The 17,229-nt window shown below is 35.5% G+C and overlaps 1 protein-coding gene across 1 annotated transcript; it reads left to right on the forward strand.

The window, feature by feature from the left end:
* The first annotated feature begins 7,580 nt into the window (after nt 1–7,580).
* rhcga (Rh family, C glycoprotein a) lies at nt 7,581–11,803 on the forward strand. Its single transcript, XM_060884563.1, has 11 exons — nt 7,581–7,872; nt 8,335–8,527; nt 8,723–8,873; nt 9,014–9,161; nt 9,253–9,419; nt 9,528–9,665; nt 9,748–9,884; nt 10,017–10,141; nt 10,369–10,442; nt 10,571–10,650; nt 11,388–11,803. The coding sequence occupies exons 1-11, from the start codon at nt 7,656–7,658 to the stop codon at nt 11,419–11,421; spliced, it is 1,464 nt and encodes a 487-aa protein (XP_060740546.1). The 5' UTR covers nt 7,581–7,655; the 3' UTR covers nt 11,422–11,803.
* Nucleotides 11,804–17,229: the final 5,426 nt, after the last annotated feature.

A 17,229-nucleotide genomic window follows, 5' to 3' on the forward strand; every position in this document is an offset into this window, starting at 1 on the left:
CATGACAGGTGAGAACTGACTGGGGGACTGGCAGGTGGCAAGGTTAGGGAAAAAAATTAAGGAAAAAAAAAAAGAATTAATGGCTTGAATAATGTATTATTTCTTGATTTTAATATCAAACTATTGTTTTTGCAATCCAAAAAAGTGGATTGCTCACATTAAGTTGTTAGCTAGCTAGCACATGACCAATTTGCAATTACATGTTTATTAAATATCCTTGCAGAGATCAGAAAACACAAGTAAACATACATATGCATTGTTTTATACTTATGTTCATGTAGACTGCACCCTTGAAAATTAAAGCTAGATGTAGTGTGGTATCAGTGTAAATAGTTAAATAGTGTAAATAGTGTACAATCGCATACCTGTGTACTGTGTTCAAATTTTAAAAACCTCTCAATTACCACTTTAACCTAATTTGGCTCTGAAGTGGATGTCAATTCTAATACTCCAGTACATAAACTACAAATACAAGTATGTGAAAAATGTTGCTGCTACTTTTGCATGTGCACATAAACATTGTGTGTCAAGTATAAACTGGCCTTTATTGTCCAAGGACATAGTGACGGGTCAATATTTATATACTGTACCTCTCTTGTAACTGTTCACCTCTCCTATTAGTTTAATTGTAGATACTGAGTAATTACCTCAATAACCTTAGTTAATAAATAATATACTTTAAATTGAATTACTTGGTGGCACAGTTGCTGTGTCACAGCTCCAGATTTGTCAGTTCAATCCTCATATTTGGCTACTCTCTGTGTGGTATTTATTTTTATGCCCTCCTGTGTTAGTTTTGTCTGAAGCTGATGAGCGGTCTGTATTCTGTACTTCCAATATACAGGTATCAGATGCTCTAAACTGATTCTGCAACACCATTGTTCCTACATGCCTCAAGACAACCACCATCATCCCTTGTAGTTTGTGTATCATCCAAACCAATCCAGGGACAATACCATTGCCAGGACCCTCCATCTGGCCCTCACCCACCTGGACAATAAAGACACATGTGTACGAATGTTGTTCATAGACTTCAGTTCAGCATTCCACACAATCATCCCTCAGCACCTGACTGAGAAGCTGAGCATCTGGTCCTCAACACCTCCCTCTGCACCTGGATCCTGGACTTTCTGACTGGGAGACCTCAGTCTGTCCAGATTGGGAATAGGATCTACATGCACAACCACACAGAGCACTGGTGCACCTCAGGGCTGAGTGCTTAGGGCACTGCTGTTCACTCTACTAACTCATGACTGTGTAGCAATGCACAGCTTGAACCACATCATCAAGTTCACAGAAGACACGACCATGGTGGGTCTCATCAGCAAGAACCTTGAGTCAGCATACATAGAGGAGATGCAACAGTTAACAGCCTGGTGTAGAGCCAACAACCCATCTCTGAACATTGACAAAACTAAAAAGATAGTACAGAGCACAGAGTGATCTCTTTCTTCTGAACATCAATGGGTCCTTCAAGGAGATCTTCAAGAGCGCCAAATTCTTTGGTGTTCACCTGGTGGAGAATTTTATCTGGTCTATTAACATGAGCTAGATCAGCAAGAAAGCCCAGCATCATCTCTACTGCCTAAGAAGTCTGAGGAAAGCCTTTCTCCCACTCCCAACCTGATGTTCTACAGAGGGACCATCGAGAGCATCCTAAGAAGCTGCATCACTGCCTATTTTGGGAATTGTACTTTCTCGGATCACAAGACCCTGCAGCAGATATTTAGTACAGCTGAGAAGATTATGGGATCTCTCTTCCTTCTTTTATCGACATTTACACCACATGCTGCACCCTCACACTCACTCTTCACCCTCATGGCATCTGGAAGAGGTACCAAAGCATTCAGGCCCTCACAACCAGACTGTGTAACAGTTTCTTTCCTCATGCCATTAGACTTCTTAATACCCATAACTGAACTGTACTGAACTGAGACACACACACACACTTCAATATACAGTACATCTCTGTTTACAGCATTACTCATATAAACACTGTTTATATGCTGTTTTTGCACATTCATTGTAAGTTTACATTTGTTTACAAAACTCCTCTTATTGTTTACAAATCCTTTTATTTGCACAATGGTCAATACCATACCAGACTGTACACTAGTCAGTGCTGTTTTATGTATCTGTCTTATAGTGTTTCCACTAGGTTGCACACTAAGCATTTTATGTGGCTAGGACTACTACTTTTTAGTTCTTAGCTCTGTGTTGTTTTATGTATCACTGCATTGTTTATGTAGCTCTGTGTTGTATAATGAAGCCCCATGGCCCTGGAGAAATATTGTTAACCGTGGCCAAGGAGACACTATGTACTGTGTCAGCTATATGGTTGAAATGACAATAAAAGCTACTTGACTTGATGCTAGGTTCTCTAGTTTCCACCAACTTTCCAAAAATTGTACGGTATTGGTGTCTGTTGATTGCCCCTAGGTGTGAAGGAGTGTGTGAATGTGTTCATAAATTGTTCCCTGTAATGGACAGATGTCTCATCCTTAGTGTGTTCCCGCCTGTTTCTAGATCCGTCCTAGATCCGCCATGACCACCATGGGTAATTTCAGGATTAAGCAGTTACTTAAGATGAATACATGAAATGAATGAATGTATCCTTGTAATTTTCAGGGCACTTTCATCTTTCATTTAGAAATGACTACTTGCAGAGAACTCTGCCATACCTGTATGTCCAGGTCATGCAGACATACCAGGAGTAAGAATTCCAAGAAACAAGCAACACACCTTCATGTCACTCAGTACTCTTTTATTGTGTAACTCTTCTAATTGGCACTTATTCACCATAATAAATAACCATGCTTCACCTATTAGAGGCACAATGTATGACTTTTTACTTTTACCATGCTACTCTACTGGTCTGTAAAATGTATCCGTCTCTTTTGTCTCTTATTTTATGGTGTCACAGAGTGCAACTGAATTCAGTGTACATTCTACATTTTTTCATGTTTGACAATTTATATCTGAATAATTTTTTTTGCTTTGTTGAACAAATTTTCTGACTGTTGCTTTGCAAATAAATTTGGAACAATTGACATGGCTATAAGGTAATATGAGTATGAACACCATTTAAATGTATTCCCCAATTCTCCATTTAAATGTATTCTCAAAGTCAAGCATGTTGCACATTCAGAGTCTTTAGGTGTGGAAGAAAGCCCAAGACTTCCACACCTGCCTCATTAGCCAAAAAAGGTGTCTTAAATGACTGTCCTTGATATTATCCTTACACATGAAGAACGTACAAACCCATTTGTCACCTAAAGTCCAAAGCTACTTCAGATAGATAAATGTCTTTCTTTGCTTACAGGAAAACACCTCATTGTCAGTTTGGCATGTTGCATGACCTCAGTCACGAGTTTTGTTTATGTAAGCTGCATTCTCATAAAAGAAGCTGTTAGAATGGTGCAAACTGCTCAATTGTCACTAGCCTGATGAAGTGGATGCAGCTTTCATAAATTGCAAAATAAAAAAGCAACATTTTGTACATGCCCGTAACAAAACTGCCCGTAGCAGAACAAAAGTTTTGTGATACAGGCACATTTAAATGGTGTCTATCAGCATCATGTGATTCTCTCCCGTATCACCATCACAAGATCATGCCGTGGCCGTCTGCTACCTGTCAAAATCAGCAGATAAGCTTTCATTCCTTTCTGCCAACTCAGCCTCACTTGATTGTTTGTGACAAGGTTTCCCAGAAAATACATTCCAGGCTCAGCTACTGTACAGTACGTACTTACTTACAATGAGTTGCAAGTTGGTTTTATAACATTGATCATTTACAACAAAGTCTATGAGTGACTAGATTATTATGTCACGTAAATCACTAATTCTGTGTGCTTTTGGAAAGTCTATTCAGGTTTATTCAGGACAAATAATAAAAACCTGTTTTAAGCATTGTGACTGCTGACTCATTATAGTATCATAGGAAACAGGGTCATCATATTAATTTGTCCAAACACATGGGTAGTTGATGCTATGTGCAAAATAGTTTCACTTAGATAGATCATGTCATTGAGGGGTCGGATATGACTGTGGGATATGTGCCACTTCTGTAATAGTATAGAATCGAGATTTAAATATTCATTTAAATCATTTAAATCAGTGCAACCCAGACCTCAATACTGTAGCTCAAAAGCTATCAGGTTTCTCAATAATGCCTGTAAGTGGAAAGAACATCTTTTTCAATCTAATTGAGCTAAAAATATATTATCATCATCCAAATTTTGCAAAGACTTGTGGGTGGATTCAGAATGGATTTTACACTCAGGTTCTATGGATATCTCTGTAAAAACACAATATTTGATGTAAAATGCACCAAATTATTCAACAGATATAGCATATGTATCTGATATAATTTGACAATATCTAAAATCTAGCTAAAATGTTTGTGTAATAAACTGCCAACTTAATATAAAAACGTTACTGTGAGTTTTGTGTGAAGGTTCCTCACTTCCTGCAGCAGAGATCCAATACATTGACATAAAGTTGTGGGTTTTTTATTTGTTGAACGTGAAGTGTTAAGAGAATTATGAAAATAGTTTCATTAGGTAAAAAACAAGAATGCCTGCATATTCCTTGGCTAGAAACTTGTGTAAATTGCATATGATTAAGGACATTTGACAAATGATTTCATCCAAAAGACCTTTATGTCCCTTTTGGAATCCTATACCTAGAGTTTATATAGATGTGTGTTTTTCTGTCTTACCTTCTGCCAAGCTCTTTGAGGTGTCATATTTGCTTTGATTGCTGTGCTTTGAAGTGACAGGTCCAATTATTGCTGTTTTCTCATTATCTGCCTTATGTACTAATCTATGCGTGGTATTCCCTATCGTAATGAATGACAATGATTTTTCTGTACATAATGTACATATACTCACTGTCAACATTATTAGAACATCTTTACACCTGCTCATGCACGCAGTTAGTCAGTCAGCCAATCATGTGTCAGTAGCACAACACAAATAATAATGCAGATACAGGTCAAACGCTTCAGGTAAAGTTCACATTGATTTTAGCGACTTTAACTGGTGCTTTGTTGGTGCCAGATAGGCTGGTTTAAGTATTTCAGAAACTGATGATCTCTTGGGATTTTCACACAATAGCTTCTAGAATTTTCACAGAATGGTGAAAAAACCTGTTGAGAGAGCTCAGTCTCTCAGAGTGTACAATGTGTACAAAAATAGAGCAAAATGGCCACACTGGGTTGAGCTGTCAGAAAATATATAATAACTTACATGAAACTTTAAAACTGTGGTGAGGAGAAAAGCATCCCAGCATACACAAAACATCAAACTGTGAGGTGAAAATGCTAGAACAGCAGAATGATCACATGGGGTTCTGTCACTTCTGTCAACCAAGAACAAGAATCTGAGGCACAGACTCACCCAAACTAGATAGCTGAAGATTCGAAAAATAGTACCGGGTCCTTTTTTCCAGGTTTCAACTGTTCAGTTTGGATGAAACTGCTGTAGCTCATTCAGTAAAACGTTTCATATTTTGTGCATGCTGAGATGCATTTCTGTTTAACATGACTGTAAAGTGTGATTATTTGAATTACTTCAAATACTTACTCCATCATGTTTGCTCTTTTTATCAACGTTTCAGCCAGCAGACCCTAATCACACAGGATGTTTTTTGCTTTTTGCACCATTCTGTGTATTTTAACTGAAGCTCTTGACCCATATCTGCTAGATTTTATAAAAAGGTTATTAAAAGAATTATAAAAGTTATAAAATTAGCAGAGTGATTAAAAAAAATAATCATAATAATCATAATAATAATTGAGGATTCAACAGTGAAGTGTAAATAAAGATATCTATGATTAAGACTCATAACCTGAAGATCACCAATGGAAGGGGGATCAGTGGGAATAAAATTTTTTCTGATGATACAAGAGAATGAGGATAGAACATGCAGATCAGCGTTGTATGATGAGTTTTTCTGGGGGTGTGTTGACTTTCACTCACTGTGATTGGTTGTACTATTGTGGAATGTGGAAGGAATGTACCATGCAAGAATACGTGCATGACTTTAGATGGAGAAAACAATATCATATAAACTAAATAAAGTTTCAAAAATAAAATAATGAAAAGATTTCCATAGGGATCCTTTGGCTCAGTAATAAATTCTTTTACTTTGGCACTGATGGTTCAGGGAAGCACAGGGTTTTCTCTGCTGGCATGTAACCACATGATCACATGTGACTCAAGCAACCATTGGAATGCAGTTCTGATAACGATTTTTTGCTACATCAGACGTCACTCACTGTTCAGCTTTACTCTTAGGTGGAGAACCATCTTAGACTGTCACACTGACATCTCATTTATCTAAAAATCTACTAAACCATCTGTGACTTCAGACCACACCGATACGTCTTTCCATCTTAGAAATACAGATAACAGAACATGACTGTCAAAGTTTTCAGGGTGGACTATCATGTGACTCACAGTACAAGCAGAAACACATGCACCTTAAGCACAATGCAAAATTAAATAAATAAAGAACTAACTGAAGGGATGTGATTTAGTGGTTGAACAAGTTCAACAGGCTGAATGCTCCGGATGAAAAGGCTGAAATTAAAGTAGGAATTTTAAAACTACTGTCGTCTCTGTATTATTTTGTGTTGTTGCAAACTTTTAATTTTGTGTTGTTGCAAAAATGATAAAACAGACATGAAAAATAATACTTATAGAAATTTCTCCACAGGAAAGGTTTAGGTCTTTGTAAGAAAGTACAAAATTTCTTGATGCCAGTCTGTAAATGTTAAGGTTATTTGATACAGGCTAGTTGTATTTGTTAGGACATAAATAATAAGCAAAAATAAAATAATGCAAAATATTCCATGCATTTGGAAATAAATCATGTTTGCAATAAAACATTTTAATTCTACTGAAACATTCATAAAATCTTAAATAAAGGAAAAATAGAAAAAATTACTTCAATAAAGTGTGTCTAAATACAATAATGTGCGATAAGAAGTTCACTGATTTCTTCCAATTGCAGGTTTTTAAATCCATCTGTGTGTTTGCAAATGAAGATAATTTGTAAAGTAGGATAGTCTGATAGCTGATATGACAGTTATACTCACTAGCATATGCCAAAGATAAAGTAGGCTTGATTTTTAATGTATTGGTGCTCATGTTTTTATATCTGAATAAGGAATACATTGAGTGAGGCTTTCTGAATTACTGTATATATACAGTATATATATATATATATATATATATATATATATATATATATATATATATATATATATATATATATATATATAGTAAAGCAATCAGCTATATATTTTTTTACTTTAAATGAATTAATGTACAGACATGTTGCTGAACATATGCTGCATAATTTGCAATATTTTCCATATACAATATAATTCTTCTTACTATTTTTTTTTTCACCTGTACCATCATCACTTGTGATCCAAAAGAACATTTCAGATATTTATCAAAATGATGTCTGCTGACTTGTTTGAGTCATGTGCAAAAAATGAAACAGCCAAACAGGTGTCCAGCTGAGACACACCTCTACAGATGCAGCTATAAATGTCACTGCTCAAAGCGTCTCTTTACACAAACTTTACACTACCTGCTTGAAAGGTATTCTTATCCTTTTGTTGGACAACAATTTCAGCAGCAATGGGAAACTGTTGTCACAGTTTCTGGAACTCTGCTAAAAACACTGATATTCGAATCAGTCTCCCAGCTGTTTGCTTTGTTTGGCAAACTGCCATGATCATCCTGTTTGGGGTCTTTGTACGTTATGATGAAGAGTCTGATGCTCACTGGGCCGAATATAAGAAGGAGCATAATATTACAAGTGACGTTGAAAATGATTTCTACTACAGATATCCAAGTGAGTATGGATTTATGCTTAAAGTTCACTAGGAAATTTTGCATTACATTTAGATAGTATCTATTACATTGTAATAATGTTAATAGCTTACTTCTTTCTACATATAATATTGTACACAAAGGTAAATTAAATAATTGTGACTTCTGGGGTTATTCTGTTTAATTCTAAGCTCTGTGGTAATATTACACCTAAATATTAATTAAAAATAAGTCATAATTCATTTAGATGAACTGATTTCTCAAATAACTAATGTTGTCTCATTGATAATTTAAAGAACTCCAGGTATTTTTTTTCTGACCCTGAAAGTGAACTGTAAAGGACTATACAATAATAAATACATCGCCATTCTTTTAGTGAGACTCTTGGCTGTGAACCAACTAAGCTCAATGCAACAAAAGACTACTATCTCTGAACTTTGATTAAACGAACTTCACCTTTTCTTCTCTCTTGTTTGTCGGACAGGTTTCCAAGATGTCCACGTCATGATCTTTGTGGGGTTTGGCTTCCTCATGACTTTTCTGAAGCGCTACAGCTTTGGTGGAGTAGGCTTCAACTTCCTTATAGCTTCTTTTGGGCTGCAGTGGGCTCTGCTGATGCAAGGCTGGTTCCACTCACTGGACCCTACAGACGGCAAGATTAAGATTGGAGTAGAAAGGTAAGAACTGGCTTGACTAGTTCATGGCAACAATGCACCATTTAAATGCAACTTTAACCTCTGTGTTCAATGTGTGGCATAAAATCTTTCATTCATAATAATAATAATAATAATAATAATAATAATAATAATAATAATAATAATAATAATAATAATAATGTTATTATTAAATGTATGTTATCTTTCTATCTTCAGTATCATCAATGCTGACTTCTGTGTGGCTGGCTGCCTAATTGCATATGGAGCCTGTCTGGGAAAAGTCAGTCCTGTACAGCTGATGGTGTTAACTCTGTTTGGAATCACCTTATATGCAATAGAGGAGTACATCATCCTCAATCTTTTGCATGTATGGGCTACTGGCAGACAATTATAAAACTAGACAGTTTCATGTAGATGTGGTGAAACCACATTCAATATATTACTAATATATCTAACCTATGCTTGAAATTATACTGATTGTGATTATTTGGTGGTAATATGCTACAGGTCAGAGATGCTGGTGGCTCCATGGTCATCCACACATTTGGAGGGTACTATGGTCTGGCAATATCGTGGGTGCTCTATCGGCCAAATTTACACCAGAGCAAACGTCTCAGTGGATCTGTTTACCACTCAGATGTCTTTGCTATGATTGGTGAGAAAATATTCATTTCCAAACACTGAATTTTAATACGATCTCGTACCAAAGGTGTCATACCAAAGACTACAATCTTCTTTTACTCCAGGAACTCTGTTCCTCTGGATGTACTGGCCCAGCTTCAACTCTGCCATTTCAGATCATGGAGATGCACAACACCGAGCTGCCATTAACACTTACCTGTCATTGGCATCCTGTGTCCTCTCAAGTTTTGCCCTATCCAGCCTTTCTGCAAAAAAGGGCAAATTAGACATGGTAATCTATCATATCTGGTCAAGTGTATTTTATGCCCTGTATATGTGTGGAGGACAGTCGAAATCATAATCGGTATGTAACATGCATAATCTCTGATTAATTGATTAGGTTCATATCCAGAATGCCACTCTTGCGGGAGGTGTTGCTATGGGAACAGCAGCTGAATTTATGATTACACCCTATGGTTCACTTATTGTTGGCTTCCTCTGTGGGATAATCTCTACCTTTGGCTACCTAGTGATAACTGTAAGTATTGCAATATATCTGACTGTTCTGCTAACTGTATACAATTTTATTATACCACTGAAATGTCTGGGTTTCCACACAGCCATTCCTCGAAAAACGGCTAAAGATTCAGGACACATGTGGAATCCATAATTTACATGCTATGCCAGGTTTCCTTGGGGGAGTTGTAGGTGCCATTACAGCTGCTGCTGCCACCGAATCTGTCTATTCACATGAAGGGTAAGTTTGTTTGAAGACACTTAAGTAGGTTTCAGATTTCATTAAGTGATTTAACAAATTAAATTACATTGCCTTTTTACATAAATAGAAAGTTGGCTTAACAAATAATACTATTAATATATTTAATTACAGACTTATCAACACCTTTGATTTTACTGGTGACTACGCAAAAAGGTCTCCACAAACACAAGGAGGCTATCAGGCTGCAGGTCTTTGTGTGGCTATGGCCTTTGGACTAGTAGGTGGAGCAATAGTGGGTAAGTAATTTGTCAGTGAGAATAATCAATTAAAACTTGTGCAACTTAGAGAGCATTGGGCAAAAAATGTCAGACACCCCTTTAGACACTATAAACAAAGTTTACTTACCATTGACCAGCTATCAATGTTTTATAAGAATAACAAATCTGCTTTTAGTGTCCTAATCTATTAGAAATTCATTTTGTTCTGTACATTTTGAAGATGGTATTTTCTTCAACATTTTCAGGCTTTATCCTTAAACTGCCTTTATGGGGCGATCCAGCTGATGATAACTGCTTTGATGATGAAGTTTACTGGGAGGTAAGTGACTGGAAAAAAATCAATAGCAAATATATCTGTCTTGCTTGCTTTAAATATTTAGGATTATAAGATAGAAGCTTACAAATCTGTCAGAAAATAATTTCTTCTGATAATTTGTTTTTGTTAAGTTGCCTGAAGATGAAGAAAATATCCCTCCAATCCTGGAATACAACAACCACTTTGCTAACAAACAGCCTGACACATGTCTGTAAGTAATAATTAGTTCATACATCACAGTAGTTCATAATAATCGTTTTTTTATGGTAAGTAACAATGATTAATGAAGCTGGAGGAAAATTAGTCAGAAATTGTTGGTGGGACAATTTACAATTTGATATTGTGACAATCCTGTAAAAAAAATTTTTATTCTTTCCATGTGCGTAAATTGACAGATATGAAGACTAACTAATGTAAACCTCCATTAATCAACATCAAACCAAAAGAGTTACTGCATTTTAGTATAGAGATTATGCTATCAAATTTTAAAACTGCATATTTAAAGAAAATGCAAGGGCTGGTCTGAGCAAATAGTAGGCGTATGGCAAGGTGGTAAAAATGAAAGAATTGATATATGCAGATTTAAACATATGCAGGACTCAGGAGGTAATTCAGTCAGTTCTGTTTGTTACAGCATCTTATTTCCGGTGTCATTCTTGTGCATGTCCAAGTTTTTTTCTGAGAATTCTTCCAACTAGCATGTTAAAAAGTGAGACAAGTTTCTAATCTGGTCTATAAAATGATGTATACCCCCAAGGGTGCTGTGAGATTACAAGGATTTCTGGTCCTATAAGGCCATTTTCTTTTACCCTCATTAATTCACACCTAATTAACCTTTGCTGTATTTGCTGATATTGCACATTTCCAAAATAGTGATCCCAAATTAACAGAATTCTTTATGTTTCCATGTGAATTTGCTTATATGTCATGTCCTTTATCATTTTTAAGGTCTGAGTCCAACTTCTCCGTAGAGCAGAGTTAATCAGATTTGGAAAATGGCACAGAGGTGATGCAGATACAATCTGTGCTGTATGAAACCTGTCCGTTGGGCCTGTGGCACCCAGGAAATCAAAGATAATAACATTATCTTTATATATAATTGTAAAGAAAATCTTTTCAAATGATTTTTAGTTTTTTTTATGGAATAGGAAGCACACTGTTATTAAACATATGTAAAGTTGGAGTTGTCCTGGAGTTATTCTGCTCTTCAGAATGTCATGGTTGAGGCTCTGTTACTGCCCTTTGTGATATTTATTCAAATTGTGAATCTTTTTTGAATTGTATGTTCACTTTTGTGAATTTGACTGATTTTATTTAATACCTTATGCATAATTTGCTGTCATTAAAGTAAACATGAAGTAAAAGTGTATTTGCATTTTGATGCCCGTCATGCACAATACAAATTGATAATATATATGCATATACATCATTTGAGTTAAAATGGCTATATACTACTGTATGTAAATATAAAGTACAATAAATTCTCACTATAATTTCACTAAAAATTGCACTCTTTTTATTTCATAAAAAGTGAAACATTCAAGCTAATGACAGAGTTTCTACCTACATAACTTACCTTATGTACAACAGTCAGTGATTTGATTTATGCTTCTTATAATTATAGATGGCACCAATCTAACACCGAGTATTGGTGTCGGGGTGGTACCAACACTGAAAAGAAAAAAAATATATTTAAAAGAGGAATTAAAACTCAATTTTTTTTTTATTGAATTTAAAAAATAAGAATGTCTGAAGATGGAATTAATTACATATAAAGAAACTACTGTTGCTTTTCTAACAGAAATAGGCATTAATGGTATTTAGTAAGACACATTATAGTATATTATTGTAAATAATGAGTCTTTGGTAGTCCTTTATTAAAGTCAATCATGCAATAAAGTCAAAATGCATTTGCTAACATGCCTCAGATAAGATGAAAGGTTATGCAGTAATTAAACAAATTTTCTAGGATCAGTGCATATACTCTGATACTACTCTACAAATCATACATAGTTTATAGATTATATCTTTTCTCTCCATGTCTGCATGATTAATTCTTGGTCAATGTTCATTTCTGACTGTGTAGGACGTGTAAAGCACCTCTCTTTCAGTTTATAATCGTGTTTTGATAACTTAAGCCCCAGCATAATCCCAGAGAAGTTTCTGCTTGACAATTGTCAAATTCAAAGTCACACTTCATACAACATTTTTTCTGATGTAGTTCTATGAAAATGTAATCTTCAAACATAGTGTATCCCCATGGTCTACCTTTACAATCATACGTCATAGACCATTTACATATTTTTTGGAACAGAGATGTCTATACTGATGGCTTTTTGTGTGTAGTACAGCTGCATTTCAGGTTCTACTTCAGTGAGGCAAACTAAATCAGTCTCACCCTAGCTATTGGGTGCCATCCTAACCTTCAGTATCAGTAAGAATAATCAGAATACCATCTTATGTGTGAATACACACAAACATCCTCAAACCTTTAAAAAGTTAAAAGTCACAAATTGACCTTGAGAAAGATGGCTGGCAAAGCCTTGGTTTCCACTATCACTTTCACTAGTCTGCTAAACCAAGAGTGAAAGACTTGCATTTGGTCATGACTCTAAAATGACTGTCTTTAAACCTGGAATTTCCACCAATTGTCAAAATACACAACTTTGTAATCCATTGACTTTATATTATTAAATGTATTATTAAATGTACAGAGCATTCCATCTTGTGCCCAATACAAGCCCTTCAGTACATATTCATTTACAGCATTGAGCTGACACCCTTATTCAGAAGAACTTACATTCTTTAAATACCACACCTGCATGCAAGTCCATGATCTGAGCATACCATTGAGCAAAAGCCTGTTAGAGGGATATTAGAAATTAGTACAGGTGAAAAATAAACACAATTTAGAGAAATATCTAAAATAAAGGTAGGTCTGTAGGGAAAACTTATTAAATCATCTGGGTGCTAGCACAGAAAAGATTCTTGATGCATGTCTTACATTTACCTTGAGAGATGATGAATCCAGTTGACTTATACTAAACCTTAGAAAGGAGCACTTGTGAAGAAATGTGGGAGAACTTAGGGTTGATGAAACCAGTTATGCAGCTGCATTCTGAATTAGTTTGATGGCATGCAGGTGGCACACCTGAACAAGCACCTGGGTAACCTGGGCCTCAAGTATTCCAAAGAAAAAAACAGTGTGACTGAGTCAGGTTAGTAATAAGTTGAGTGCCATTTGCAGTTGGTCTGAAAAGCTATGCAAGAATATGACCTCACGATGAGTAATTATATAACATACAGTAAGAGGACTCTCCCTGAACCATGTGGGACACCAGTGGAGAGTCTGCAATGATCTTCTATTACTCTGCAGGGTGCTTTGTCTCTTCATTGATATTAATGAGAGGTGTGTTCCTCCTTGATGTCTGTGCTGCTGTGCTGCTGTATATTAGTGACGATCAGTATTTGTTTGTGTCATAACTGTGCACGTTGGATATAACTTTAGATGTTGCAACTTTAGATGGTGCATCAGCCAACAGCCAAGAGTCAATGTTAATTAATCTAGAAAATGATAAATTATAGTTATATACCTTTTGCAAGCATGTTCATTTTATTATTTTCAGAACAATATTTTAGAACTGTGGGTCATAACCGAGTGAGCTACTGTTTGATAACTAGCTGAAATTATCCATCAATTTAATCAAAGTTATCTAAGTAGCTGATGTAAGGTTGAATCTGAAAATTTATTGTTGAACAGACACGGTCAGCATTTACAATCAAAACAATTTATTTTTTGAAAGAAAAAAATTAAGTAATGCTTTTCAGATGGTGGAGTTTATTTAAAAAGGAGCAAATGGTTTAGGGTTAGGGTTACCAAGCTGCTTTATAAATTTCCTGCCTTGATTTATGCCACCATTTTATTCACTTACATTGTTTTGCTAGCTATAATATTAGTTTAACAAGCAAGCTTAAACATCAAATAAGCAACATATCATGAGCTGTAGGTGTGTGTTGGACTGCACGTGTGTGTGGCTCACCTGTCATGTACAAAACTGCCAATCACTGTCAACCACCTTATTTATGCATTGATCATATAGAAGATTTTAAAGTCTACTTCAGTTTAACCAACAGAACTCTAGTCCTGAAAATTTGAGGAGATTAAAAGGTAAGTTTGGATCCTTTCAAATACACTACTGCAAACACACAATTCCCAACATGTGTACAACAGGGGTACAAATTGTACTGCTGCCAGCCACAAGGGGGCCTCAAAGACATCATGGCATTATTTTTCAATCCCTGTTATGATGTCCACCCTGTATGCAGTATATACACCATATATACAACAATCACAATGCCCACACCAGATTTTACCATTACAACATCATTATAATTTAGCATTTTTGCTAGTTACATATGTAACTGTGGTTCTACAAAACCCAGATCAGCAACAGGGCTCCATGTCATTTGAAACCTCTGGCAAAGGTCAGAGAAAGATAACGGTATGACAGTGGTATTTTTTAAACACACTTTTATATTCATGACTTCAGAACTTTGTTGAAGATAATACATTTAAATAAATAAATTGAATTATGTTGAGCTCAAGCATAAATTCTGAAAAGTTTAGACAATGTCTCAACTGTACTTCTACAGAATTGTTACTCATCGTGGTTAATGTTGTCTTCTAACACCACATATTCAAATTGTCTAGACAAAGATGAAACAGAGCAGGAACCTTTTTTTATGTTAAGACTGTGGCTAATATGTACAACAATAAAACATTATATGGTATCCATCTGGGATAAAGAACAAAGACATGCACTTTGAAAGCAGTCAAGAGCAAAGTTTGGCTGCCCTATTTTCTAAGATGTCTGTCAGCGAGCCACAATTAACTCAGATTTGCCATGGGAATTTATATATGATGGGTTTTGTCAGATAATGTTCCAAGACCTACATTATTCTTGGGTAACTTTTCTGGTGCAGTTTATGATCTAGGCTTTTAAAATGACCAGAAAACGTAAAACTGGTAAACATATAAAAATACATATTGTGTCAAAATTGTACTTAAATAAAGCAACTGTAAAATTTTATTAATTTATTAAAACTGTGTTAAATAGTCATGCAATATTGTTCAAAGCATTAAACTAGAGTGTGTGATAATGAATAGTAACATCTGTTCAATGTTTGCTGAATCTGTTTTGCCTTCAGAGCAACATGAATTTATTTATTATATATTTTTTAAAACGCTGGATATGCTGTGTAGGATGTGTCGTACAAGACTGTTGCACAATTGCTGTAAGACTCAAAAAGAGACATGGCAGCTATTCCAATTATGAAGTCTAAAACTACACAGAAGCTGTTGAGTTCCAATCCTGAAAGTGATACCTCTTATACATATGCAGAAAGACATGTCTAGGTTATTTGATAAATTAGCATGTGCACACAGTCAATTAACTTCTGCAGGTGACATCTGAGCTTAAATGCTGGCTCCGAGCAATTAAATGAGATTTGAAATGAGACTGTCAAATAACAAAGCCATATATCATTGGTCTTGGCACAAGAGCCAATACTTTTGTTTCTTTTGAACAGTGGCAGTTTCTGTAAGCCTGCGTCACAAACTGAGCCTAAGGCACTGAACGACTGCAAATTAGTTGCCTACAGTATTTCCCTTGTGGATTAATTGATTTTTTTTCTGATTCTGGTATTTACATGCAGACACAATGAACTTGAAATTAAGTTTCATTTGTACTTATTAACCTTCTAAGGCACATATTGAGATTTTTTGTCATTTTAAATGGAAATAGGTTTACTAAACATTTTACATGAATATTTGGCACTGCTTGAAATAGTATTTATTGATTCACTTTTCATTTACTACTGTCATGTTAATGATGGACTATGTTCCTTATCAGCCCCTGTACTTAGTCACATTAATGTCCAATGAGCACTAGTATTTAAATTATGTCTTTGGTAACACTCTGTCTTGTGCCTGTCATGCTTGCTCCATGTTTGTGTTTGGGTTGCCAAGATTTGTTCACATTTTAAGAGTTTGGATTTCTGTATTGCACTAATTAAATGTTTATCTACACCACTGATTCAGTACTCTGACAGTTATGGGAATATTTGTATTCAGAATTAATCCCTCCCTCCCATTAATCTATGAACTTTCTTTTCCTCACTTCTTGCACTATTGGTTCCCTCTACAATATGGTCTGCCTCGCTTTCTCATACCTTAAGTGCAACTCATAATGACTTGAGATAAATCTCTGGATAAATAAAGTTTACAGTGTATTAAATGTTTTTGTGACTTTAGTGGATTTCTTTGGAGTTCACTTACATGTTTGAATGAATACATTCTAATAAAAAAAATGGAATTGAATGAGATCTTTACATGATATGCCTGGGAATGATTGATATCAATGAACATTTTATTTAGCTTTTTTTTGTTTACCTGGTTTAAATAGTGTGCATGAACATCATACATATATATGTTGTGTACATATGGATATAATTGTTTTTTTATAGCATTGGCAAATGTATTTGGAATTATGTGCACTAGCTAGCTACATTAGTTAGCTTGGATAGAATAGGATTTTGTGAGAGCTGTAAGTAAATTATGTTTTATTGTCTTGTTTTGTCTCCAGGAACAAGGTGGCTTAGTGGTTAGCATGTTCACCTCACACCTTCGATTCCCACCTCCGCATTGTGTATGTGGAGTTTGCATGTTCTCCCGTGCCTTTTCCGGGTACTCCGGTTTCCTCCCCCGGTCCAAAGACATGCATGGTAGGTT

The sequence above is a fragment of the Tachysurus vachellii genome, chromosome 1 (assembly GCF_030014155.1).
Source record: "Tachysurus vachellii isolate PV-2020 chromosome 1, HZAU_Pvac_v1, whole genome shotgun sequence".
NCBI lineage: Eukaryota > Metazoa > Chordata > Actinopteri > Siluriformes > Bagridae > Tachysurus > Tachysurus vachellii.

Coding starts and splice junctions, on each gene's coding strand:
- rhcga (XM_060884563.1), top strand. CDS start 7,656: ATGGGAAACTGTTGTCACAGTTTCTGGAACTCTGCTAAAAACACTGAT. Junction 9,162..9,252: donor AGATGTCTTTGCTATGATTG/GTGAGAAAATAT, acceptor CTTTTACTCCAG/GAACTCTGTTCCTCTGGATG. Junction 10,443..10,570: donor ATGATGAAGTTTACTGGGAG/GTAAGTGACTGG, acceptor GTTTTTGTTAAG/TTGCCTGAAGATGAAGAAAA.